General features: G+C 38.5%; 1 protein-coding gene across 1 annotated transcript in view; it reads left to right on the forward strand.

Moving 5' to 3' along the window:
• The window catches only part of usp43a (ubiquitin specific peptidase 43a), a 130422-nt gene extending 104699 nt beyond the window's left edge, over positions 1–25723 (forward strand). Inside the window, exons 12-16 of the mRNA XM_023263720.3 lie at positions 1903–2022; positions 9850–10099; positions 12610–12768; positions 23134–23295; positions 23390–25723. Coding sequence (XP_023119488.2) covers positions 1903–2022; positions 9850–10099; positions 12610–12768; positions 23134–23295; positions 23390–24552 — 1854 coding nt within the window. The 3' untranslated portion in view covers positions 24553–25723. The remainder of the gene's footprint in view (positions 1–1902; positions 2023–9849; positions 10100–12609; positions 12769–23133; positions 23296–23389) is intronic.
• Positions 25724–26259: the final 536 nt, after the last annotated feature.

The raw sequence follows: 26259 nt of genomic DNA on the forward strand, positions 1-26259 counted from the left end.
CTTCACAAAGTCATTTTCTCTTCCCTCTTCTTTACGTTGTAAGAGAAACAAAAAAGACCCAAGTGAGGAGAAAAGAGGTAACTGACATGGGATTTGGGATGTTCCATATCTGGCTTTTCTGTTGCGCGCTCTCACACATGTTGTCGCTTCTATTTTGTAAGGACACCCTTTGACATAATGCATTCTCAAGCGATAACCCCAATCCCTAAAATCAACAGTCATAGGTTTGCTGAAATCATCATCAGCTTAATCACTTTTGTTCCTAATTATTTCACTGCAGAGACCGTGAATCGGTGCACAAAAGCTCAGCTGTGCAGTTAAGGGTTTACTTTGGCTAAGATCACAGTGACACATCAGAAGATTAAGTAATCAATGAAGCCACATGTGTGAAATGCACACAATCCCTCTGTCAGTCTGGAGACAGTACGGATTGTGCTGTTATGCGATGCAGTAGCTGTTAAATTAAATCAAATAAAAGAAAGCAACGTTCTACATTTGTTTGTACAATGTGAGACAGAGTCCTAAAGTGGATTTCAAAAGTTATAGGCGAGTTGTGATGCCAAAGGAGACGGAGGTGAGCTTCAACAGGGTGCCATTTGGATGCGTACAGAGTCTGAGTCTGACTTTGAACCAAATTCAACCCCATTCAGCATCATTTCATACCTCAAATTTGTTGACAGCTTCAGCAATTCTTTTCTCACATATGTAATATTAGTTACTTCTACAGATTTTGCTCTCTGTTGTCTGACTGATGGATTGGCTGGTTGGATGGCTGTTCAATCAGTCTAACTTCACCTTCTCTGGACTAGTTTTGTGGCTGTTATAACGCCCACATCCCAGTAGGTTATGATGCCCATGTGTCAGAAAGTGAGGAAAAGTGTCCTCAAAATCCTCAAACTGATTCTTTTTTTTGTTTGTTTTTTTTACAAAAACGGCCATACCAGTGGCCACATTCACACCAGTCAATGGCTGAGTCATGCTGCTCAGAGCACAGCTGGCATCTGTATTAATCCATCGGTTCTCTCCCAGGGAACATAATAGAGCCAGCGCTAATTTCAGTTATTAGTGCAGGAGAGGAGCAGGAAGCAAATCCGGTGCTCACTGAAAACTGCAGCATACCAAAGCATCACTTTGGTGCTCACAGACAGAACTCTAATATATATTTTATTGCTGCTGCCCAATTATGTTTTATGTTACAACAGTGTAAAATCAGACAACTTACTTTCCTGAACGCATTATGAAACAGAATCAAATTGTTGTGTGCTCCAGTTTTGGAAGAGAGGTTTGGTGTTTTAAAAGATATGCAAAAACCTTTTTTGAAAAAAGAAGAAGAAAAGAAACTGCCTTTAACAGTAAATATTACAGTTCTCTGTGACTGAATATGAAACAAGTGAAGCCTGGGGTTAACTGACAATTGATATCAGCAGGATTTTGTTTAAGCTAACTGTCTATTGACATCCATATTAGCAGATTCATTTTTTACAAAGTCATTCACTGTTCCTCTGAGCAGTGTGAACCATTAAACCTGCACTTTGCTGTTGATGAAGTAATGAAGACCAATTTTTTTTGTACAGGAAATTTTCCCTTTACCTGGTAAAGGGATAATTTAAAGGTGCTTTTGTGAAGATGAAAAACCAGAAAAGATGAAAAGAGAAAAGCATTATTCAGGGACTACTATTCAGAAAAGCACAGGAGGTACATTGAAAAGCCTTAGTGTAATCAGGTATTTTTATGGTGAAGGACAACTGCAGACATGTTCAGCACAACGCTAATGAAAAAACAAATTAGCACCACTCGTTATGGTAAAAAGATGATGCTAAATTGCACCTAATGTTGCATTTAAACAAAATTTTATTTTATTTGTGTAAACATGTAAATGTTTGGTCTACTTACTGATTCCAGCTCGCCCCAGATGATGCCTGGAAGTGTCCCCACTGTAAGCAGCTCCAGCAAGGGATGGTGAAGATGAGCCTGTGGACGCTGCCTGACATACTGATCCTCCATCTCAAGCGCTTCCGACAAGTAGGCACACTTCTAATCAGTATCTTTTTTTCTATTAACAGTCAATCAATGAGTAATCTTCACTGCCTGTCCAAAAAAAAGGCGCCACCTGGATTTAACTAAGCAAATATGTAAGAGCCTTCCATTGGATAATTACTGCAGTGATGAATATGTTTCAGCTGCAGCAACTTATTTAATCCTAGCTGATGCAGTGAGGAGCTTCTCATTTCTTAAACAACCATGTCAGAAGACATATCCTGTGGTCAGGGAAAGGATGTTTCAGAAGGGTCAAATTATTGGACTGCTTCAAGCAAAGAAAACAACTAAAGAGATTGCTGAAACTACTAAAATCGGTTTAAGAACCATCTATTGTAATTGTTAAAATATGAAGGATAGTGATGATCCATCATCTTTGAGGAAGAAATGCGGTCAGAACAAACTCTTAGATGATTGTAGGAAATCAACAGTAGAACTCAGCTATGTTTAATAGTAAAAGTAAGAGCAAACTCAAGGGATTGGGACTAAACAGCTGTGTAGCCCTAAGAAAACCACTCGTCAGTGAAGCTAATTGGAAAAAAGGGCTCTAGTTTGCTAGGGAGCATAAAGATTGGACTCTGGAGCAATGGAAGAAGGTCATGTGGTCTAATGAGTCCAGATTTACCCTGTTCCAAAGTGATCAGGGTAAGAAGAGAGGTGGATGAAGTGATGCACTCATCTTGTCTAGTGCCTACAAGCCTGTGGGTTTAGGGTTATGATCTGGGGTTGGTCAGGTTCAGCCACGTTATGTTCACAAAGAATGAGGTCAGCTGAATATACTGAACAAGGTCTTTCCATCTGTGGAGTTTTTATTCCCTGATGGCACGGGTTTGTTCCAAGATGACGATGTCAGGATTCATGGGGTTCATAGTGTGAATGAGTGGATCAGGGAGCATGAGGCATCATTTTCGCGCTGTATCGTGTATATATAATATATGTAGGATGCAGCGCGGATGTCGGTCCGTGTTGCACGCTCCGCTCAGACAGTGATTTCTGTTGCATTGCGCGCTCACTTCCACTTTTGATGACGTATCATGCTCAGACGATTCATCAATTCATCGTTAGTTGCAGCACTAGATGCCAAGGTGAATGTGTGCCGTGCTCAAAGCTAAAGGCAGTCCAGCAGGAGAGGAGCAGGACATTGTGAAATATGCTAGTGTGAGTCTTTTTTTTTTTTGGACAGGCAGTGTATAAAAAAAAAAGAATTTTAACACATGGAGAATCATCACCTGACTCTGTTCACACATAGAGCAGCGGAAGAGTGTCACACATTATACAATAGAGCTAATTTCACCCCTTTGCAGTCTCACTTAAATCTTTCAAAGATGTACCGTCTTGCAATAATAATGTTGTTTTGACTTTGAGGTGGTGGGAGTTTGCTCTCATGTAGGGTGGGCAAGGCCTACAGAATTGTGTACTAATTGAAAGCAGCTTTTGAATTTATTCACAACATTAAGCAGCATTGTTCAGGATCCACAAAAATGTTAGCGGGCATACTAAAGTGCAAAATGTTCTGAGACACCTTCAGAAAGATATTATTATATGTTTTGAAAAACACTTTAGAAAAATGTGGCCTTGTCTTTGTTGCTTAATTAGCAACAAAGGTTCCAATTTCACTGACATCTGTTCTTGCATATTTGGCATTGGTGGTCATATACAGTGAGGTTTTTATCCATTTAGCCATCAATTAGTTAGTCCAGTGCTGTAGCTCTGAAGTTTCAAGTTGTCTAAAGTACTACAAGAACTGTTAGAGATTAATTAGCCTTTATTCTCGAAAAAGCTGATCGTAATTGTTAATTTTTCACTGTTAAAAAAATTCCAAAATCATAATAAATGCAACAAATAAGGCCAAAGGAATCATCTCAAGTCTGCTGATGCCACCTATCAGAGCAGGATGTCAGGAATTCAGCGCATAGATGAAGGTATTGGGAGACTCAGGAATTGTGCAGTCGGAGGTGAGGCCAAGATTACTGTGTGTTTTTTGACTGCAAAGCTCATCCCACCAAAGCAACCAATTATCTGTCAACCCATCACAGGCGCACAAAAGCCACAGGGAGAACAACGTGGAGTACCAGACTCCATTGTCAAGGAATATGATAGGCTGTTTGTGAGCCAGGAAGGGAGCACGCTTAGGGTTTCTTAATGCATTTGAGCTTGCCGTTTTCGTCATGTGCTTTTGTGGTAGTTTGTCAGAACATTACGGTGAACAATTTTCTTGTTGCTACTGATGATGCATTTATTGCTGATGAATGTTGCTATGATTTTAGTGACCAGGTTGACTTTAAAGGACTCTTACGATCCCCCGACTTTGTACCACAAACTAATCCACATTAATAATTTTCTGTGAATATTTTCACATATTCTTGACAGAAATTTGCACAGACAGTCATTGTTCCTGGAGGGTGAGGATGACAGATGGAAATGAGCTTTTAGATATGTCTCGTTCAGTAAATATTTATTGTGCTTTGTCTGTGTTTAATAAAAAATAATAAATAGATAACCTGCTAATCTACTGTGCAATCCTCTCATTCTGTGGCACATTTTTTGTACTAAGTCACAGAGGACTCATTAGTAACTCACTGTGGGTTAGCCATGTTCTTGTTAGCATTTGTATTAATTCCTTTTTGATTCAAAGATGAACTCTACATTTCTTGTCCATGATTAAGTTAAATTAACAGCTATGCTTGCTGCGCCTCAGACTGCAATGTCACAGAATATGATCATTTTTAATAGTTGTCATTATTCTGTGAAGTAGCACAAAGTGTTCAGCATTGAATCGTTGTCTTTGGATATATTGTTCGGATTTTTGGAAACTTTCAGTATTTTTGCCACAGTATGGAAACATCTCAGCAGATGTGTTGGAAGGTACATATTGGAGATGCATATTCCTGTATATTATGGTGGATAGCTGAATTTGATGCAGCTTTGTAGAACACTGAGGCATATGATAAAAGCAATTAATAATTCATTCATTCATTCAAAAAAGTAGAAGAAAAAGAATAATTTTACGTGAATGTCACTTTTTAAGCTAGGAGCATAAAGTTTGTGTTAACTGAGAAATAAATCAAACAGAGTAATGAGTCTTTACTAGATTTATTTCATTATTTCACTTTTATTCAAACAGGCTGGTCTCTTTACGATTTGCAATATAATTTTCAAGGGAGACTTGGTGAGGTGAAGTCTTGGACCCTTTTAAATAACAGAAAACATGGTGAAAATAAGTGATGGTTCAAAGAATTTAGAAAGCAACTATCAAAACAAGAAAAGCACTCAGAGAGCGCAGTACTCCGCCAAGGCTGTTCATTCCCCCATATGGCATTGTCAGATATGCAGCATTATTTTTTTTATAAGTGCAGCATTTGGGTATTAGTTATTGATGATCATAAATAGTGGTAACATAGAATGTGGCCATTTAATGTAGATGTACCCACAAACAAAATGACCTTGAGTTGAGCGCAGGCATGTATTATGCATGTGTACGTTATGTACAGATACCGAATCACGTGACCTAAATATGTAGCGGGCGTCAGGAATTGATGGAACTCAGAAACACCCTCACAATTTAATCTATCGTTCCTTGTATAATTCCCGACATAAGTCTTGTTAAATCCGCAGTGGTTGATTTGTGGTAGGATCGCAATCATGTGATCGTGAGCAGGCAGCTGGTAGCGTTCACTTGTAGCCATAGTTACAGTGACGCCGTGCCGCTATCTTGCAGTGATACAGAAATCAGTCTGGAATCCATGGATCCAGAATGTAATCCGTATTACTGCCAAAATCTAATGAGGTGGTCCATTTCTCACTTTCCCTGAAAATTTCATCCAGATCCATTAGTCCGTTTTTAAGCAATGTTGTGCACAGACGGAATAACAGAAGAACAGGCAAACATATGCTGGTCATCACATGACTCCGTCGCATTCCTTGGCAAAGTAATTAGGACATGAGCTGAGAACAGTTAAAAAATAGTCTTGAGTTCAGTCTGGAACACCAACTTCTTTCATTTCATTTCCATCTGCTAAAACATTCCCAGTGGCTTGGAGCAGAAAACGTGACAATTTCAAAATAACAAAGAAAAATGTCAGCTAATTAGAACAGTATTTCATATTGCTTACCTCATTAACACGTTCATCTATGTGTGAAAGTCACTTAACATTTACCGTAAGTTTCACACATAAAGTTTACTTGTTACCCAGAGTACTTGTTGATCTGTGAAAAGAGTTTTATAACTTTGAGTCCACACGACAACTTTCTAAAGTTTGAAAAGAAAAATATGCCTGATGAAACCATGAAGGTTTGCAGTCCTTTAAAAGAAGGTCAGCTTTATAAACTGAAGGTCGTTTAGGAAGACAGAAAAGAAAAACTTGTCAGTAGCTTGAGACAGGCTGTCCCCCACAAGGGACCAAACTCTTATTTATTCATTCATATTTTGCACTTATCCATTCCACAGACTGTTTTTTATATATACTGAACTGCAGAATATTCTACTCTCCATTTAAGTTTTTATTTTTCATTATTATTATTTTTTTTTTTTTTTTTGCTTTTTGATCAGTTTCTTATTATATGTACAGAGTTAGCCGTCATCCTACCAACATATTTGACATACAAGGACGAACGCCAAGAGTAAACTACTGTGGGAAACAAACAGCATCACCAAATAGAAGCTAATTAGTTTTCAAACCCTTACCATGGAAGTAATTAATGTAACCTGGAAAAAGCGATTATTTAAAGAATATGTATTATTATAAATTTTATTCTAATTACATTGTTATTACATATTATATGTAATATGTATTATTATTATTATTATTATTATTATTATTATTATTATTATTATTATTATTATTATTATTATTATTATTATTATTATTATTATTAATATTAATAATAATAATAATAATAATAATAAAATGATTATTGTTTAATTACATTTAGTTAATGTTAATGTGTACAACAGAAAATCTTATATGTAATTTTTATCCCAAGGACAATTCATATTAGTACTTAAAATCAGACTTACCATCCTTTGATTCTGTAATAATTTTTGTTTTTAGTGATTTCAAGTCAACATTATCTGTGTTTTATTTCTCTGTCTCCAAATTTCACATTGTACAAATATATTCCAGATTTATCACAGCCAAAAACATCTTAGAGCTCTGACAAAGTTACCCTGACATGCTTTTTCCCACAAACAGCGTGTCCTGATCACGCTCTATTTTACACTATTTAAGTCTTTTCTAGTATAATAGAACATAAACATTCAACTTGAACAGTTAACAAACATTTTATAATGAGATTATATATCATATTTCTGTCTTTAAACACCAGAGCACACAAAATCTATATGTATCTTGTTCAAAATGACTACCAGTGGCCCTTCCCCTTCAGTATTGTGTGATACTTTGACTTAAGACCCACGGCAAATGTTAACTCAATAAATTGTTCTAGCTTTTAAAACTGCAGAGGCAGAATTGGGTGCTTTTGAATAGGATCCCCGAGGTACATGATATAAAGTTGAAGTTGATAAAGGGAAGAAATTGATTGACAAAGTCATGAAAACCTGGAGTCAAGCACTTGTGAGTTACAAAAAGTATATCTGATGAGTCTGTGGGAACATTAGTCCCACCTTTTAACCTTTTAATGCTATTAAAGTATCTGGGCATGTCTCTGCCTAAGGACACAGCTCACCTTGGCCAAGTCCAGAGTGTATTTCTTAGCTGGTGAGCAAAAATCTCAACTTGATCTAGCCACCTCCCATCCCCACTGGTACACAGTGACTGATGGCATTACACATTCAAAAAAGAAAAAAAAATATTTCTTGCAGCAAGGTTTGAGTCTACCTGAACTGCTACGTTCATCTACTGAATAATTAGCACCCCTTTGCCTCTGACTTATCCAGGTCTTAGAAGCAGGTGGCATCATGCTGAGTCCTTGGCTCACAGAGGCCCCATGGGTTAAATCCCCGCCATCAACTCCCAATCACACCCGACGTTTTCCTTCACAATCCTGTTTCAGGCAGTGGTTTCTCCCCTCTCACTAATGTAACTCTTCTCTGTCTCTGCATTAGAATTCAGGCAGTCACTCAGGCTAACTCTGTGCCATAGACCACACTTGCAGAAGAGACCAAAGCCAGTAATCTGCACATAAACTATGTCTATTGTCGAGGAGGCATGTTTGCATTTCCATCATGATATGGTGCCAACCCCAGGAGCAGCACTGGACCTTCAGTTGTGAAAAATCATTTGAATTTAAAATCCATACAGAATCACTTTGTACAAAAGAAAAAAAATGCTGCTGCACATCTCATAGAGGCTTAAAATTTCTCCAGTCTGATCAGTTCTAATCACACCCAGAAGAGCAACACCGACTCACAAGCTTATTGAATGTTTTTGTGGTAAAAGCTGAAATCTTGCTGTGACATCAGCAAGACTGAACATGAATGAATGAATTTCAACTCATAGTCACCTGTGCAGCTAGTTTTCTACCTTGTGTGATTTGTCTTCATTTATTTATGTATTTGCAGCTATTATTGGCCATTAATTTGATGGCTGTTTAGTGTTAAATCTTTTTTTCCTCTAAGATTTGCTCCTTATAGATTTACACATAAAATAAGGCGTGATGGCTTTTTTGCCTGCACATTCTGTATTATCACTTCAGAAAGTATTCAAACTTACCTCTAATTTAAATTTTTTTGTTATTTTTTTCCCCTAAATATACACCCAATGATGATGATATGGACAAAATAAGGTTTTAGAAATCTTTTCAATTTCATTAGAACTCAAAAGCTGAAGTGTTTTACTTACAAAACTATTCAGAACCCAATTTCAGTATTTTGTTGAAGGCTTTTTGGAAACAGGCCTCGCTGGGCTTTGACTGATTCACTGAAAGACAGTTAGTTCCTGAAGCCCGAACTGTCGTGCTCAGTGAGCTCTGAAGGGTTTTTTCTAAGGGCCTCTCTGTCGTTGACTGCACTGAAACTTTTCTTAGTTCTGACCAGTCTCCCTGTTTCTGCTGCTAAGAAGCAATTCCTTAATATGTTTCTGCCATCACGGTTATTTATTATAGGGGGGTTAAAAGCAGTTGATGAGTGGTGTCTGGTGTTCTTTAGATAAAGTGCATAGAGTTGTGGCAAAGGGCAAACACTAGACTTGTCAGCCCTGAGAAACTTTTTCTTTTTTATTGCAGTTTGACAGCTTCAGTCGGGCTGTATTATGCTCTTTTCTTTTGCGGCAACCTTTTAGCCACTCTATCATAAAGGCCTGATTCTGTTTTCCCATCTCTGCAGACTATTCCTTATGCTTTGTAAGAGGGTCTGATGATTTTTTCCGTTTCAGAGTTATTGAAGTCACTGTGTCCCTGAGAACACTGAAAGCTGAAACGATTATTTTACATCCATGCCCTTATCTAAACCTTGCTACAGTTTTATTGTGGAGGTTTACACGGAGTTCATTGGATTGATTTTTGTCCTGAACATGCAGTGTGAATTGTGATACCTCATACATAAACATCTTACGGTTATTGAAATCAAATAGGATGTAACGGGCAACTATTTGTGCTACTACAAAAGGTGCCTGACTGCTGTACAGTTTTTGATTTTATAGTACATCTGCAAAAAAAATTCCCAAAACATGTTTTTCAGTTTGATTTTATAGTATGTTAAGTGTAGATTTATGGATGGGATGCCAATTTTGTCAGTTTAAAATGAAATTTAGAATGTCTGAAATCGCTGTAATGTGTGCAGAAATGAATGTTTCTGAAAACGTCCTCAAGCAACAGTGTGTGAACTGCATATATGAATAAGAAATGTTGAAACAGGTGGGAGAGCGAAGGAACAAGCTGTCAACCCTGGTGCGTTTCCCCCTGACTGGTCTGGACATGGCCCCCCATGTAGTGAAGAGAAGTCAGAGTATGAGGAATGTGAACATGGGGTCATCTCAACCCTCATGGAAGCAACCCTCAGGCCAACACCACCAATCTGCTGACGTGATCCTCCCCCACGACTACCTGTATGACCTCTACGCTGTGTGCAACCATCACGGAGGAATGCATGGAGGACATTATACTGGTACGGAACTGGGTGATATAATACAGTATTATATCAGCAAAATATACTAACATTTGTTGGTTTCACCTATATAAAATGAGCGTGTTTCCTTTTTTTTCATTTCATACCTCCTAATGTATCTTAACTACTTTTAACATTGACTATATTTCAAACTATTGATCCGATGGTCGTTTTAAAAGTTCAATGTGTAGGATTTTGGAGACTTTAATATTTATAATTATGTTTGTTTTCTGGGATGAAAATAAGAATAAGTCTGCCATGTTGCACTGTCAGACTTCAGAAGTAGCCCAAAATGCACAAACTAAACACTCTCTCTAGCTCGCAGTGTTTGCATTTTTCACATTATTAGCAGTCGCTGGAGTTTCTCTTTCCTGGAGAATGAGATCAGGAATGGTAAGTTGTTTGCAGTCTGGTCCTCACTGCTAAATATCACTAGACTACACACTGCACCTTGGAGACGTATCTTTGAAAATGTTCAAACAGAATTTCAGTTGCTTTTGTTTGATTTGTTGTGAAAAACTTTAGGTCCAGTCTCTATGTCCCTTTGCTGATGCCGTTAATGATGTGCAACACATCAGCCTGACACACTGACACGTAGAGCTGTCTTGCATTATTAGTTTTTCATGGTCATATAAACTTTTCTCCAGTGCATCCAGACAGTGCTAGGATTTCAGGCTTATAATTATTTACACATGTATGAGCTTTTGTGGACAGCATCTTAACACAGAGAACAGTGCATGTCCTCAGATTTACCTGGCATAACCCGCACCTTTTCAAGAAACAGTCACTATGCAGTTTCCAACAGAGGACAAAATGCCATCTCATCACTGTTTGATTGTCACAAAATGTCAGATGTAAGGCAGACAACATTTAGCTTCCAGTGGGAATTAACAAGTTACGGATGAGCCATGGACAACAAACTGGAATATTGGTTTGTTGTTTTTTTTTTTAGAAGTGATGTTTCCTCTTACCATCTGACATACTCCCTTGAGTACACAGCCTAATAAATACAAAGTCTTTCAAGCTGAAGTAAAAGATTTGGATACAACTCGTCAGCCACAGTCCAGGTCTCAACTGACTGCAGCTCAGTAGACCGTGGTTCATCCCAGCAGTCACACAGACTGTAATAGCATGTAACCAAGCAAGTTTATATTTGTGTGGTGTATTTCTAGCACCCATGCAGCCAATAGAACTGCCAGTGTATGGAAGATTGTCAGACCACAGACGGACAGTTCTCAAACCACGATCAGCTAACATGTTTCCATGTAAGAAAAGTCAAAAAGAAACATCTATAAAATATTAAATATATTTTATTTTTTATACGTAATATCAATATATCTATTGTTTAAAAATTACCAAATTGGGTTTTTATGTTAATATAATTTCTGTTTCACTGAATAGAATAAAAGAGGATACTTCAACAGAACACACCCTGCCAAATTCTAAGGTGGAATCATTTCTATTTTTCTTTTCAACTCTCTACATATGTAAAAAAAAAAAAAAAAAAAAAAAGACAATTCTTTAGCTTTTGACAGATACCTTCCAGCATATAAATGACATCCAGGTAAGTGCAGAATGAGAAACTCACATGCAAGATAAATCCATGTCTATAGCTGCAGGGGATAGTTGGTGAAGAAACACAATACTGAGGTTAATATCAAACAAAACTGAAACAGCAGGAGATGAGGAGGAAGCAGCAACTGTCACCATGACAGCTTCTTTGCTCAGGTGCATCCTTTCTCTGGGTCTTTAATGATGTGGAGGAGGTGGAAGTGGGAGTCTTGGGAGCAGTGATGCTATGCAGGTACTGCGATTAAAACATCAGCAGTGATTACAGTTTCAACAGACGCTTTTATCCAAAGCTACGTGAATCTGACAGTAGACAGAGCACAAGGTAGGTAGGCGGGGCAGCACTAAGGACCTTGCCTAAGGGACCCACTGGACAACTGCACCATGGCGGGGATTTGAACCACCAGTCTCCCCTACCACAGTTAGGAGTGTCAGGGGTCACTGAGCTCTCCAGCTGTCACACAACTGACTAGACTAGAATTGAAAATCCACTGCTTGATATTTTGTAGGTAATCTTGTCGGGTTTCAGAGCTTGTTGTAATCTGAAATAAAGAGAAAGAGTCATACTTCTGTTATTAAGTTATACATTCCTTTACTGCAGTAATAATAATAATAATAATAGTAGTAATAATAATAATAAGCATGAGGACTAGCAGCGGGGAGCACTTCCATGTTTAAGTGAGTTTGCTGTAGTGTATTTGTCTTTGCTACTTTACCAAGATGAGAAAAATAAACTGTGTCAGCTATACTTGTTGAAGTAGACAATAATGCAAATATGTAGCTCTTCGGTATTACATTTGTGGAATTATGCTCGTGCAGTTTGCTGATAATGACAATATTAAAACAGAATAGTGAAAAGATAATTTAGCTTATTTATTTTTTATATTTATCATTAGAGTTGCACATTTTGAGGTGTCCCTTGTGTATATGCTTTCATCCAGCCTACTGCAGGAATTCGGTGGATGGTCAGTGGTACAGCTACGATGACAGCAGCGTAGACCTGGTACCAGAGGAGGAAGTATGTACCAGAGGAGCTTACATCCTTTTCTACCAGAGACGCAACACCATTCCTCCATGGTCAGCCAGTAGCTCCATCAGAGGTATGCTATCAAATGACGAGCAGACTAGACAGCATCAATATTTTAATGGGTAAAACAGCTTATAGAGTGCTTTTAGTGAAATGTCCTAAAAGAAAAAAAAATGTAAATGCTGAATGATAATGGGTAACATAACCATTAAGGATTCGCGTCCCGGCTTTCCCGGGATCTTTCTGCATGGAGTTTGCATGTTCTTCCTGTGCATGCGTGGGTTTTCTCCGGGTACTCCGGCTTCCTCCCACAGTCCAAAAATATGCTGAGGTGAATTGATTATTCTAAATTGCCCGTAGATGTGAATGTGAGAGTGTTTGTCTATATATGTAGCCCTGCGACAGACTGGTGACCTGTCTAGGGTGTCCCCTGCCTTCGCCTGAGTCAGCTGGGATAGACTCCAGCCCCCCCCCCTGCGACCCTAGTGAGGATTAAGCGCTGTATAGATAATGGATGGATGGATAACCATTAAGGAGTAACTGAGGCAACAGTGGTTTGCATCAAATGAACTGCAAACTTATGCCCCATCTGCTGCTGTTTGCTCTGTCAGCAACAAGCATGCAGTTCTGGTATGTTCCCTGCAAGTCTGACAAAGTTTGTTTTAAACATGCACCATTTTTGTGTACTCATGTAAACCACAACAGTGGACATTACAATACAAACATATTTATGATGGTCTTGCTGAGTGTGCACGGTGAATGTACACTACCAGTCAAAAATTTGGACACATCTTCTCATTTAATGATTTTTCTTTATTTTCATGACAATTTACATTATAGATTCTCACTGAAGACATCAAAGCTAGGAATGGACATATATGGAATTATGTAGTAAACAAAAGAGTGTGAAATAAGTTAAAACATGTTTTATATTTTAGATTCTTCAAAATAGCCACAATTTGCTTTGATTATTGCTTTGCACACACTTGACATTCTTTGGATGAGTTTCATGAGGTAGTCACCTGAAATGGTTTTCCAACAGTCTTGAAGGAGTTCCCGGAGATGCTGAGCACTTGTTGGCCCTCTGCGGTCCATCTCATCCTAAACCATCTGGATTGAGTTTTAGTCAGGTGACTGTGGAGGCTAAGCTATCTGAAGCAGCACAGCACAACGGTTAAGTCTCAGGACTACTGATCAGAAGGTCAGTGATTCAAACCCCGATGTGGCCACTGTCGGGCCCTTGAGCAACGCCCTTAACCTTTCCTGCTCCAGAGGCGCTGTACTATGGCTGACCCTGCACTCTGACCCCGATTGGGATTAGGGAAAAGCAACATTTCACAGTGCTGTAATGTATTTGTGACAAATTATTATTTTGAAGTTGAATTTAGATCAAATTGAATTTAGACACTGGACTGTTTAACTCTGGCTACTCTTCCTGGAGTCCTTGCTTTTCAATTTCATACCTTTTCAAGACATGTACTCTATAGCCACGGATTTGGTCCATGGTGCTGATTCATAATCTGCCCTTTATTATTCGTAGTGCTAATAATAAAGTTTAAAAAAAAAAAAAGAAATCATGTATTTAAATGTATTTGTGCTTTTATTGTTTGACTATCAGTTTGACTATCTACTTTGCACAAGATAGCAAGGTTATGAAAGTGCACAAACGCATACCACTGCAAAACCTCCTCACCACTAGTTGTTGATGTCCTCCCTTGGGTCTCCGGTTTCTAGACTAGCGGCGCTATCGCTGAGCTACAGGACGTCTGGACACCTCAGGGCAGTGAGGGACGTCTACATAGATCATGTGACCGACCGAGGATAGATCTGAATTATTATTTTTGTTTTATTTGTTATGTTGGGCCTCAAAGACTTTTACACACACACACACACACACAAACACACTTACAAATAGAAAAACAATTAAATTAAATTAAATTAAATTAAATTAAATTTACAAAACGACTTTGACAAAAGGGCACTTTGGGCATCAAGGGGCAGGTGCTTCAGCCCCCTCCCCCCACCCCCCCCCTGCACGTGCCTGGTATTGTTGTTGAGGTACATTATTGATTTCTCACAGGCAAAGATCACCAAATATCATGATGGAACATGGTTGAATAATCGGTTGTTGACTGGTTGTTACATCTCAGAAGCAGTGCACATATCCACAGACCTGTAGTTACTGGTTTCAAGATACCAAGTAAGCAACTGGAAAATTAGCATTCTCCCTTATGGTCTTATGCCTCAGTGCACAAATTCTCTTGTTTTATCTGGACTGTGCACCTTGTTTTAGTTCAAACAAGGCAAAGTGTTGCATGTAATCGAGGAGACATAATAAGCTTTGTCTTTTTGCCCACTTATGCTCTTGGGCCGTGATTTTTGTCTTAAATTTATCATTTATAGAGAAAAAAAAATCTATTGAAATATCGGAGTGGACATCAATTCATATCACTATAGACTCATTTTAAACAGGTAGAGCCTTTTGATCTATTCCTGCCTCACTGAGTTTTTCTCATTTTCTAGTTGCTATGATACTGAGGCCTTTAATGCCCTGAAGGAATGTTGACAGTGCAACAAGGTCACTGATATAGACTATGAAACATAACAGCAACAAGGTCTACAATTAAAATACAGCCTTTTTTTCTTTGGAATATTTACATTCTTAAATGTGCCACTAATTATTCTTGTTCCTCAATATTTAGATGATGAAGTGTGCAGGCTCCACCCTTCAAACAAAATATTGAAAGGTTTGGCTTTGTAAGCATCAAAACCCAGAAATATACACTGCTGGTCAGAAGTTTTAGAACGCCCCAATTTTTCCAGTTTTCACTGAAATTCAAGTAGTTCAAGTCCAATGAATAGCTTGAAAGGATACAAAGGTAAGTGGTGAACTGCCAGATGTTAAAAAAGGTAAGGTTACCCAAAACTGAAAAATAATGTATATTTCAGAATTATACAAAAACGCCTTTTTCAGGGAACAAGAAATGGCTCATCAAATTAAAGCTGTTCTGCAGCAGTAGAGATTGATCACCAGATAAAAAGGCGGAGAGCAAGAGAAGGACACAGCAGAGCAGTGAAAGGTTAGTAAGGATGGAATATTTTTTTACAATAATGTGTCAGTACATGATGGTAAATGTCAGCCACCATTTAAAAGGCATTAGGTCACAAGTATTAGAGCTGCTCTTTCAACAACAGTGAAACCTCCTGCTTCTTTATGAACTCTCCATGTGACCTCTCATTCTGCATTCAGTGGTAAAAGCAGAGCCAATTCTTCTGCAGCTGTAAAGCTTCTAGGTGTAAAATATGAAAAGGACTACTAGAAGCGCACCGATCCGCGATGTGTTGTTTAAGTCAGTCAAACTCATTTTTTATGTGTTTCCAGCATGTAGTGCATGTGAACAACAGACTTAAACGCCACTAACATGGAACGTACCTGCTGAAACAAACCAAAATCAAGTAAGAAATTCAACTTGAGTTATTTGTGCTTTCTTGTGTTTCCTCCTTGACCTTCAGCTCCTCCTGTTTACATACAGAACAGGGACACTTTCAAAATTAGAGGTGTTTGTCAGATGCCTTATTATATTCCTGCAATTGTTGCCATTATTCCCTTGATGTCTGGCATCATTTTAAAGCAACGTCAGACATTTTTAACACATTGTTTAGTTACCTGTTAGTGGCAAAAACTGTATATAAAGATGGACATAGCAAGCAATGATGTCACTCACACAGTTTCATCAGATTGCGGTGAATGACTTGGTTAAATAGTTGATGCCATCTTTAGTGGTTGGAGTCAGGACCTTCCCAATGTGGAAAGCACAGGGGAGCATGAAGAGTCTCACTTGAAACTTGATTGGAGCATATACCCAACAGTGTAGAACAGCAACCTTTACCACTCAAAGAGCCATTTGGACCAGTTTCCCACAGAAAAGAACACACTGGGAGCCACACAACCCTTTTGACATTTAAAATGAAATAAAACTGCATATAACGTTCTTTTGTTTTGTTTTGGAGTTTTTTGCCTTTATGCTATGTATAAACAAACTATAATGTGTTGCATGTATGAAATCACTGAACTCCTGCAGAGAAAAAGAAATTACATTTCTGCATGCAACAAAAACATTGTGAACTTCGAAAAAAAGACGTTGGGTGGAAGTTTACTTTCAAGTAAAATGCTCAATGTCTAATCGAGTCCTTCTTGTATTTGCATTGCAATGATTGCAGAGTGTAAATACTCCGAATTTATCATGTTGTGAACTTGTTTGAAGCCCCTCAAATTGGGAAAGTGAGACAGTGTACCTCTCTGTAAATCTCTGGCAAGCACTGTCAGCTTGCGCTCAAAAGCCAGAACCTTCTCCATCATGTGCAGGGCTGTGCGTCCTTTCCCCTGAAGAGCTGTGTTCAGCGTGTTCAGGTGCGCTGTCATGTCTACCATGAAGTGTAGTTTTTCCAGCCACTCTGGCTGTTCCAGTTCAGGAAAGGGGAGTCCTTTGCTGCCCAGGAAAGTTTTCTTTTCTTCCAGATACGCAGCAAAGCATTTCAGCACCTCCCCTCTGGACAGCTACTGGACTTTGTTGTGCAGCAGGAGATCAGAATACGTGCTTTCCACTGACGGTGATTTAAACCTTTTGCCATTATTTTTTTGACAATCTGAATGACAACATTCATTACTTCTGTGCATTCTGGAGGAAATGTTTGAGCACACAGTACCTCTTGGTGCAGGTTGCTGTGAAAAGTCAGCAGCTTTCTGTCCAGCGACTTCTGCAGTAAATCCACAAAGTCCTTCTGCGCTCCTGTCATACTTGGTGCCCTATCAGTAGCCACTGACACCAGGTGGGTGATGTTTATTCCTTTGGCTCTTAAACAATTCAAGGCAGCCTCACAGATGTCCTCTCCCTGTGTTTGGCTTTCTAGTGGTATCAACTCAATCATTTCTTCCTGTGGTCCAACAGAGTTTACATACCAGCAAAACAGCGCTATTTGTTCAATATCACCTTTGTCTTTAGCTTGATCACAGGCAATTGAATACGCCACAGCTGAATTCATGTCTTTAATTTGTTGTCTGGTGATGTCTTCTGCCATGTTTATGGTCTGTCTTTGACAGTCTTTGCAGAGAGTGGCATATCCCTGCTTTTCTGCACAATGTTTTTAAAGTCCGTTAATAGATGTTCAGAAATCTTAATAAAAGATTCTTTTATATATTCTCCGTCTTTGAACGGCTTCCCGTGCCTGACTATTTCCTGAGTGGCCACAAAACTAGCATATGTAGTTGAATTTGCAGACTTCATCCACTTCTTGAAATGATTTTTGCTCAGATCAACCTTACGCATCAGTTCCGAAACGGCTTTTTTTTCTCATCTCCATCTGGATATTTTTGAGCAAAGGCTGCGTGTTTATTCTGGAAATGTCTTGCGACATCTGACTTTTTGTTGTTTGCAAATTTCTCATTACATACTAAGCATACTGGTAAACCAGTCTCATCAGCAGTGAAAGTAAATGAATCTGCCCACGTAGCATTAAACATTCTGTTTTTCTTCAGACACTTTTCTTAGAATTCTCCACAGTTTTCTTATCTGGGGTCGAAAAGTTCAAGAAATCGCTCGCCAGCGGGTGTAGCACATTGGTGGTTAAGAGCAACAAAAATCTTCCACACGTTTTATTCAGACTTTACAAGAGCGCCATAATCTTCAAATTAGAATTACATTCTAAAAACTAGCGAGAAAACACATTTTAATTAAATATTCATTATTTATTTTCCAAAGCCAGAGAGAGCGGCAGCAGAGGGATGAAAGAGCCGCAGGTTGCTGACCCCTGGTGTAGAACATTATCAATATTTTGGTTAATGGGCATGATGCATTTTACACCTTCTGCTTAGTGCTAAAATTGCATGTAAAGCGTATTAAAACTCAAGAAATAATTATTTATTTGCAGAATAAAAATAGGATATTGGAATATTTGGATGGTCTGTTAGTCCAGATAATGGACAACATGATATGGCTGCACCAAACTTTAATGTTTTCTGCAAGATGTTCCAACTATATGTGGCTGAAAAGCTTCAAGCATTTTTGTCATCTGGTACGTGGGACTTCAAGTGTTCACCAACTGCTTGGCCAAGTTGAATAGTTAGATTGGGATGCATTTCACAAGGAAGTTATGTATTATGACATTTTGCCAATCGGTGTTTTACAGATAAACAGAAACCAATGCCTGTCTCACCTTACAGTTAGAGGTGGCCAGCCAACTTTTTTTTATACAACACTGATGAGCGGAATAGTTGTCACAGGTAATGAATCTCAGGTTCATTGAGTGACAAACTGAATCTAAAGCTTTCAGAGTGGAGGTAGAGGCGTTTCTGCAGATGATATCTCCATAATCTAGGACAGACAAGAAGACTGCTTTGATTATTTGCTGTCTACAAAATATAGGAAAAATGGCTCTGTTTTTTAAAGATTGTCCAATTTTTTGCCATAGCTTGCAGGCTGACATTTCATTATGAAATTTAAATGTGAGTTTATGGTCCAGATAGATTCCAAGATATTTGTATTCAGAGACTGTCTCACTGTTATGCCCCGTCAGAGTGGTGATGTTTAAACTGCCTTCAGGGGATTCTGTGGCTGTTGAGATCAGCATATATTTAGTCTTTTTAGCATTGATGACAAGTTTTAATTGAAACACTACATTTTGCAGTTACTTCAAAGCTTGTTGCAGAGATTGAATGGTTGATTGTGCAGTATCGGAAAATCAATACAGAACTGTGTCACCTGCGTCAAGATGGGAAGAATCATTTGTGATGGTGGATGAGATATTATTGATTTAATGTGTGAAGAGAACTGGACCTATAATTGAACCTTTTTGACAGAGAAAAAAATTCAGAATGAACATTTCATTGTGTTAATGGAAAAAAAAGCCTAATATCAACTTAATTACGGAATAATCTTCCAGACCACCACCAACACATTAACCAGAATAAGTGAATTTATCTAATGGCATCATACTGACTTATAGAGAAATGTACTGACTGAGTTTTTCATGTGAGAAATGTACACTGTTTGAATGGAAGTCTCTTGATGATTTTGACACTCATTTATTCTAAACTATTCAAGTGGCAGGACCTTAAAGAACCCCAAAACATATTTCTTTATCAGCTATGACTTTTTCAGTGTTAAGCTTGACATGAATAATAACTATAACTTTCTTACTTGTTTAGTCATGTACATTTTGCTGTTCTCACCAAACAATTTCAGACCGTGTTTTCAGGGGCTTTAAATAATATGGCCCATTGATTGCTGGATTCCCCTGAAATGACTGCTTCACCTGTTATTCTGAAATGCTCACTAACACTAAATGAAAATAACACCTAAGATCTTATGCATCTTGTCATTTAAATTATTGGACAGAGAGGGCTATTGAATAATGTCCATCTATGCACAGTAAAGCCTTTTAAGGATGACAATCTGTTCAATCATGACTTACTTTGTTTGCTTGGCTCAGTGTGAGCATATTTTAAAATGATTTCTTAATCCTTAAATAATCAGTAGGCGTCCCAGGGAAGTAGATTGTATTAAAATATTTTCTGAAACGTCATTGTTCATTGCTAGAATCTCTACGTGTGCAAATAATGTAATAATCATCTTATTAAAGGAAAAACTGTTGCACACAAAAATTGTTTGGCACATGCTATAGAAATAGTGGTTTCAGTAGGCATGCATTCAATGTGATGTTTTTCCATTGCTGCACTTTTCATTACTTTAATCATGAGATAAATTCATAAGTTTTCATGAGTGAAAGAACAGAACTAATATGAAGCAGCTGTGACATTGGCTTAAAATGCTCAAACTAAAGTGTATAATTGGCTTGTGAAAGGCTGGTCCACTAGAAGTTAAGGTTAATGGTCTAAAAAATCCAAAAAAAGAGCTAACTGGAGAAAAACTGAATACCCCCGTCCTTTTATTGAAGAGCGAAGGTAAAGAAGACATTTTAAAAAGATTTCTTTTTAATCAAAACATTGTAAACCTGTGAACATTTTTTAATTTATTTTTTCATACATATACAGTGTAGAAATTGGTGTACAGTTAATACACATTACCTAAAAGAAACATGTGAATGCTATTTTTGCCCCATATGTTATTGTAGTGACACAATCACATGTACGTAATGTTGTTTCTATGACATCAGTCCCACATCAGCTGCAGTGGCCATCAATAAGCAATGAAGGGTTTTTGTTGTCTTATTATAGACAACCCTACAATCTAATTCCACATTTCATCCTCCTTTGTATGTGTCATCCTTGGATAGAAAGACAGAGGGACATCACACCTCAAAATTGTAATTGCTGTCCATGTCATCTAAGTATATGCTAATATTTCTTACAGACTGCATCAGTTAAGATAGACGAGCATAGGTAACGATTTATACTTGATCAGCTTTTACTTTCAACTCTAATCACACTAGTGTCAGGATGGTGCCTGGTGAACCTAAAATGATACTTTTGATGGCATGTCAGCCATTAATGTGTCAGTTATTTCTAAGCTGTTGTGCAGGGGGTTGGTAAATCTAATCAACTACTAAATCAACTATTGTATTAATACATATGTTTTGTTTATATTTGTGATGCTTTTCAGTATTGTAACATACCATCACAAAAAAGGGGGTTAAAAGGGGAAATTCCATTTTAACACAAGTGTATATGCAGTATAATTAGACTGAAGTGTGAATGTAGGCATGATTAGTAATTTAGTGAATTTCTTTGCCATTTTTGAGTCTCATTCTAGTCAGTCTAGTTTTGTAAATATTTGCTAATAGAAGTTGGCTAAATAGAAGTCTCATTGGATTAGGTTTTAATAGCACTTGAGAATTAAGCTCATCCAATTAAAAGAAATATTTTTAAACGTATTTTAGAGTAAAACTGTCTGTCCTCCACTGGCGCAAACCATAGGGCAACATCATTATTAAAAGTTGGCTATATAGAATATCATTCAATTAGGTTTTAATGTTATTTGAGAATTTCAGCTCATCCAATCAAAATAAATGCACTTTTGGATGAATCCAGCTGCGAATTAACAAATCACGAGGCAGTAGCAAACTACAAAATTCTGCTTCACTGCCTCCCAATTTCCCTGCTGCAAATTGTTTGAATGAATTAGAGTAAAATACAATAAGCTTCTAATAATCCCCATGTGAAGTTTATCTTTTGCACTGAACTCATCCAAACTCCCCACACACAGACACAAAGGCAGAAGTTGAGGAGGCCTGAAGGCAAAATGACAGGAGCTTGCATCTGATTTTGACGCTGACAGCCCTCTAGTTGTAAGATGTCACTTCACCAGATTATTGTGCCATCTAACCAGGGATTCAAGTCAGTGAGAATTAGGCTACTGGTCTACATCTTTAAACTCTGGACTACTTACTTCCTGGGCTGCCCACCTATTGTTTCAACCAAACCACCCTAATATATCCTAAAATATAATGTATATAATAATATAGACTGAAAGTGACTCTGTAGGTGACCAAGTGAAAAACCTGTGTCTGTCATACTTCCATATATACTACAACCAGAGGGGTCTACACGCATGTTACTGTGAAGGAGGATGAGGCTTCAGGTGCTTTTACTTCTGCTTTAATTTGGTTTAAAAAAAAAAATGAAAAAAATACATCTAAATAACTGGAATGCTTCTAGTAAATGCTTTGAACTGTAGTCCTTTTAAGTTGTCTGAATAATTTGCATTTTTCCTTGCTTGTATGAGGATGGTACCTGGTGAACCTTATATTTTGCTTTCCATTTTTAAAAAAAATTATATTTCAATCATAAATATCATATTTACCAAAACACTTGAAGGTTGAAAATGCAAATTTTGCTGTATTAATGCATCTTTTGTTCATATTTCTCTTCATCATGCTTGTCATTTATGTGGAATACCTTCTCAAAAAAGGGTTGAATATGTGAAATTTCAGGAGTTCCATTTCCTTTTTACGTCAGTGAGTTAAATTGAACGTTGAATCTTGGCATGATTGGCAGATTTAGTGGATTTCTCTGCCACTTTTGAGTTTGAGTCTGGAAAAGTCTAGGGTAAGTCCACCTTCCCACCACTGACACAAATCATAGGGCAGCAGTACAGTGAGCCTGCCAGACTTTTGTAGTCTGTTCTTTGTCTGACATCAGTGGCTCATGGCTGTTAAAGCAGCAGAGAACACTCACATCTCAGACCAAACTGTCAGTGTTTGAGTTGTATTGGAGATAATGTGGGCACCTTATTTTGACAGAGAAGATGAATGCATGTACTAAAAGAAAGATACAGTATATCTGGCACTACTTCATTGAACATTCATTTTTGTTTTACAAAAGTTACCAAAAACTGGAACAACTGGCCAATGCTAAATTAGTGGAAAACTCTTCTATGGTTCACTTTCTTACTCTGATCCTTTTTCTCTTTTTGTCTCACAGGTTCTACAAGTTCATCAATGTCAGACCATTGGCTTATCAGGCTGACGGGGGACAGTAAAAGAGGCAGTCTGGTGTCTCGTTCTTCCACCACCTGCCCGTCTTCCATACCAGACTCTCCAGAATCTCCAGTCTTCCTTGACAATGGCTTTAAAGAGGAAAGAGGTAAGGCACCAACTGTAGGTACAATATGTTTCTTTACCTAGATCTTGCATTTAAATATACAAACTAAAATTTTTCCCTTGAATGTAATCGTCAGGGGGCTTTGAGAGCAGGCCATTCATCAGGGGTCTTCAGGGGCGCAGTGTGAGCATGAGAGTGCCCAGCAAGACTAAGGACACCCTGAGCAAAGTGCTTCCCCTGCGCTGGTCTTTTGGTTCCAAGGACAGACGAAAACCTGAACCAGTGCCTCCCCCCGTCCCGGATCCTGCCCCTGCTGAGCTGGTACAATACTTGGAATCCGGCCGGCGACCCCGATGCACAAAGGATTCAATAGTGACATTGATGAGTGAACCACGTGGATCAAAGGAAGCTGCCAAGGGCCGCGCTGCAGCCGATGTTCGATCCTCCAGCGTGGGAAGTATAAGTTGTGTGGGTAAGGCAGATGAGGAGCTGCCATTTCCACAGGTCCCTGAGGGCCAGAGGCGGCCTTCGGAGAAGACAACTAGCCTGAGACGCAACAAGGGGAGCCAGACAAGAGAGGAGAACACAGGGAATATCCCCAGTAGCTCTAGTAGTAACACCCTTAACAGGAGGAAGGAAGCCAGGAAGCAGAGCTCCTCCAAATCTTCACAGGACACTGAGACAAGACAGAGTTCCCGTGCTGGAGTTCAGCCAAGCTACAGTACACCCAGCCTTCATGATGGGACTTTAAGAAGACAAAAGGGGGACAGAGCTGATAAGCCACACCATGGTACATATGAAAAAAACCCTAAGACCAAGAAAGGAGAAGTTCCCAAGAGCCATGAGGGATTGCTGTCTTTCTTCAAAGGTAACTTCCTGAAGAAGGATAAAGAGTCCAGGAAGTCAAAGGAGGGTGAATCAGGGAGAGAAGGAGCTGAGGAAGGAAGCAGAAGGTCCTTATCCAGACTGTCGCTGTCTAACGGAGCAGTAGGAGGCAGAACTGGAGTGGAAGATGGCAAGTCTAACGGCTCCGGCCATCTAGCTGATGAACTGGCAAACGGGAAGGTGAGTCGCACCATGACTGACATTAAACGCTCCCAAAGCTCCTCTAACATCCCCACTAAAGCGGAGCAGAGCATGCGCAGGACGGCGTCTTTACATCGTAATGGGATGTCTACAACCACGGCTCCATCACGCAGCCTGACGACGGATAAACCATCTTATGGCACACTGCAGAGGACTCGCTACAGCACAACCTCACTGGGACGCAAAAGGACAGTCCCTGAGTCCAGCTTCTGACACAGAAATATTCAGCATTAGACATCCACACACAAAGCCTTTTACCTAATATGAAGTCAGTGACATCTAATCTCTGAAATCGAAGCAATAGTGCTCCAGTCACAATGATGCGCCTTTTTGTTCCCAGAAAATTAACTGACTCGAGTGGTTTGTTCCATGGAGTCAAGACAAATGAAGGGTCCTTTAATCCTGGAGCGTAGAGCAGAGTGAAGTAGTGTGACCTGTCCATCAAATATGTGAATTATCTCTGTTTTTTATGGCCTGAAAACAAGTGCCTGAGCAACGAAATATGCAGTTTACACCAATGAGTTTATGTCTGTTTAGCACTGGAGGTACCCAAATACATACACATGCATACAAACATACTTTATGCATTTGTGTGTTATTAATGTAATGTGAGTTTTGGAATTCATCACTGTTTTGAACTCATGGTTGTTGCTTACAATTAAGACACATTGATTGTGTTAATTTATACAAATATATTGTGTCCACTTGGTTAACAGTGGCTCTTCGACGCTGCAGTTTCTGGTTAACATCTTTGAACACAAGGCTGTTTTTATAAAGCATTAATTTGTGTCCATTTGATTCCAGACTACAGTTATTGCTTATTTAATTATTAGTAGCTGAGACTGACATTCAGAAAATTTAAAAGTGCATTTGTCAACTGTGAAGAATAATATGAATAGAATATCGACCCTAAGAGAATTTTTTAGACCTTTTATTGCAATATTGGTTAACCATGATGATTGGATTCCATGTTTTTGTCCTTGTAATACTGCTGTAAACCCACTGCTGTGTTTTGTTATCAGTGGTTTTTTGATCAACTGCTGTGTTTTGTTATGTAGAGATGGTGGCCACAGCTAGCAAAGAAAAGTGTTTTTGACTTGAAATGGAGCATGTGTCCACGTTACATGTCGGCTCCACTGAAGCTAGCAGGATAATAATAGTTTGGTTGGTGAATGGGCCTCCCAAGTGGCTGCTCTGCAAGACTACCGTTTTTTTCTTTGTGAGGGATTTTCACTAGACTACAACATTCCCTGCTTTCATTTTTGCAATCAGTCTTCTTTGTAGCAGAGGTGATAAATTTGCAGCCTATCAATGACCGCGTTTTGCCAGTACTAAGAAAGAAAAATACTTGACAATACACCAAAATGGACACAAAAATGGAAAGTATGCATTATTAATGTGAGGATTTTTTGTTTTATTAGTCTTAGTCTGAAAAATCTAATCTATGGAAGGGAAATACAATACAAATTGCAGCATGTATTTCATTTTCATGTTTGCATTTACTGTGTTCTCACTATACATTAATACAAGCTAACATTAATTAGCTGTCTATACCAACAGATAATTATGCCAGGAAGTGTGCGTTTGTTTATCTTCTTGCAGCACAATCCATGCCTTAAAATAGCACCCGCATTATTACTTTGCATGCATTTATACATTATGTTCTTAACTATGCAGGTTTTCAGCTCTATTTTGCACCTCTGGTTAGATGCCTCACCAATTTTCACTCCTTGCATACCTGTAGTTTGTGCAATACAATGGCATCATGAAGGATTTGTTGTGCACTTTGCTCTTTCAAAGCTTCAGCTATTATAAATTCTGATTGAATTTATGTCTCTTCAGCTTTAATCTCTGTTTTATTGACTTATTTTTACCTTGATCCTTATCTTTTCAAACATCAGCATGCTTTGTATTTTAATG

This window comes from Amphiprion ocellaris, chromosome 4 (assembly GCF_022539595.1).
Source record: "Amphiprion ocellaris isolate individual 3 ecotype Okinawa chromosome 4, ASM2253959v1, whole genome shotgun sequence".
NCBI lineage: Eukaryota > Metazoa > Chordata > Actinopteri > Pomacentridae > Amphiprion > Amphiprion ocellaris.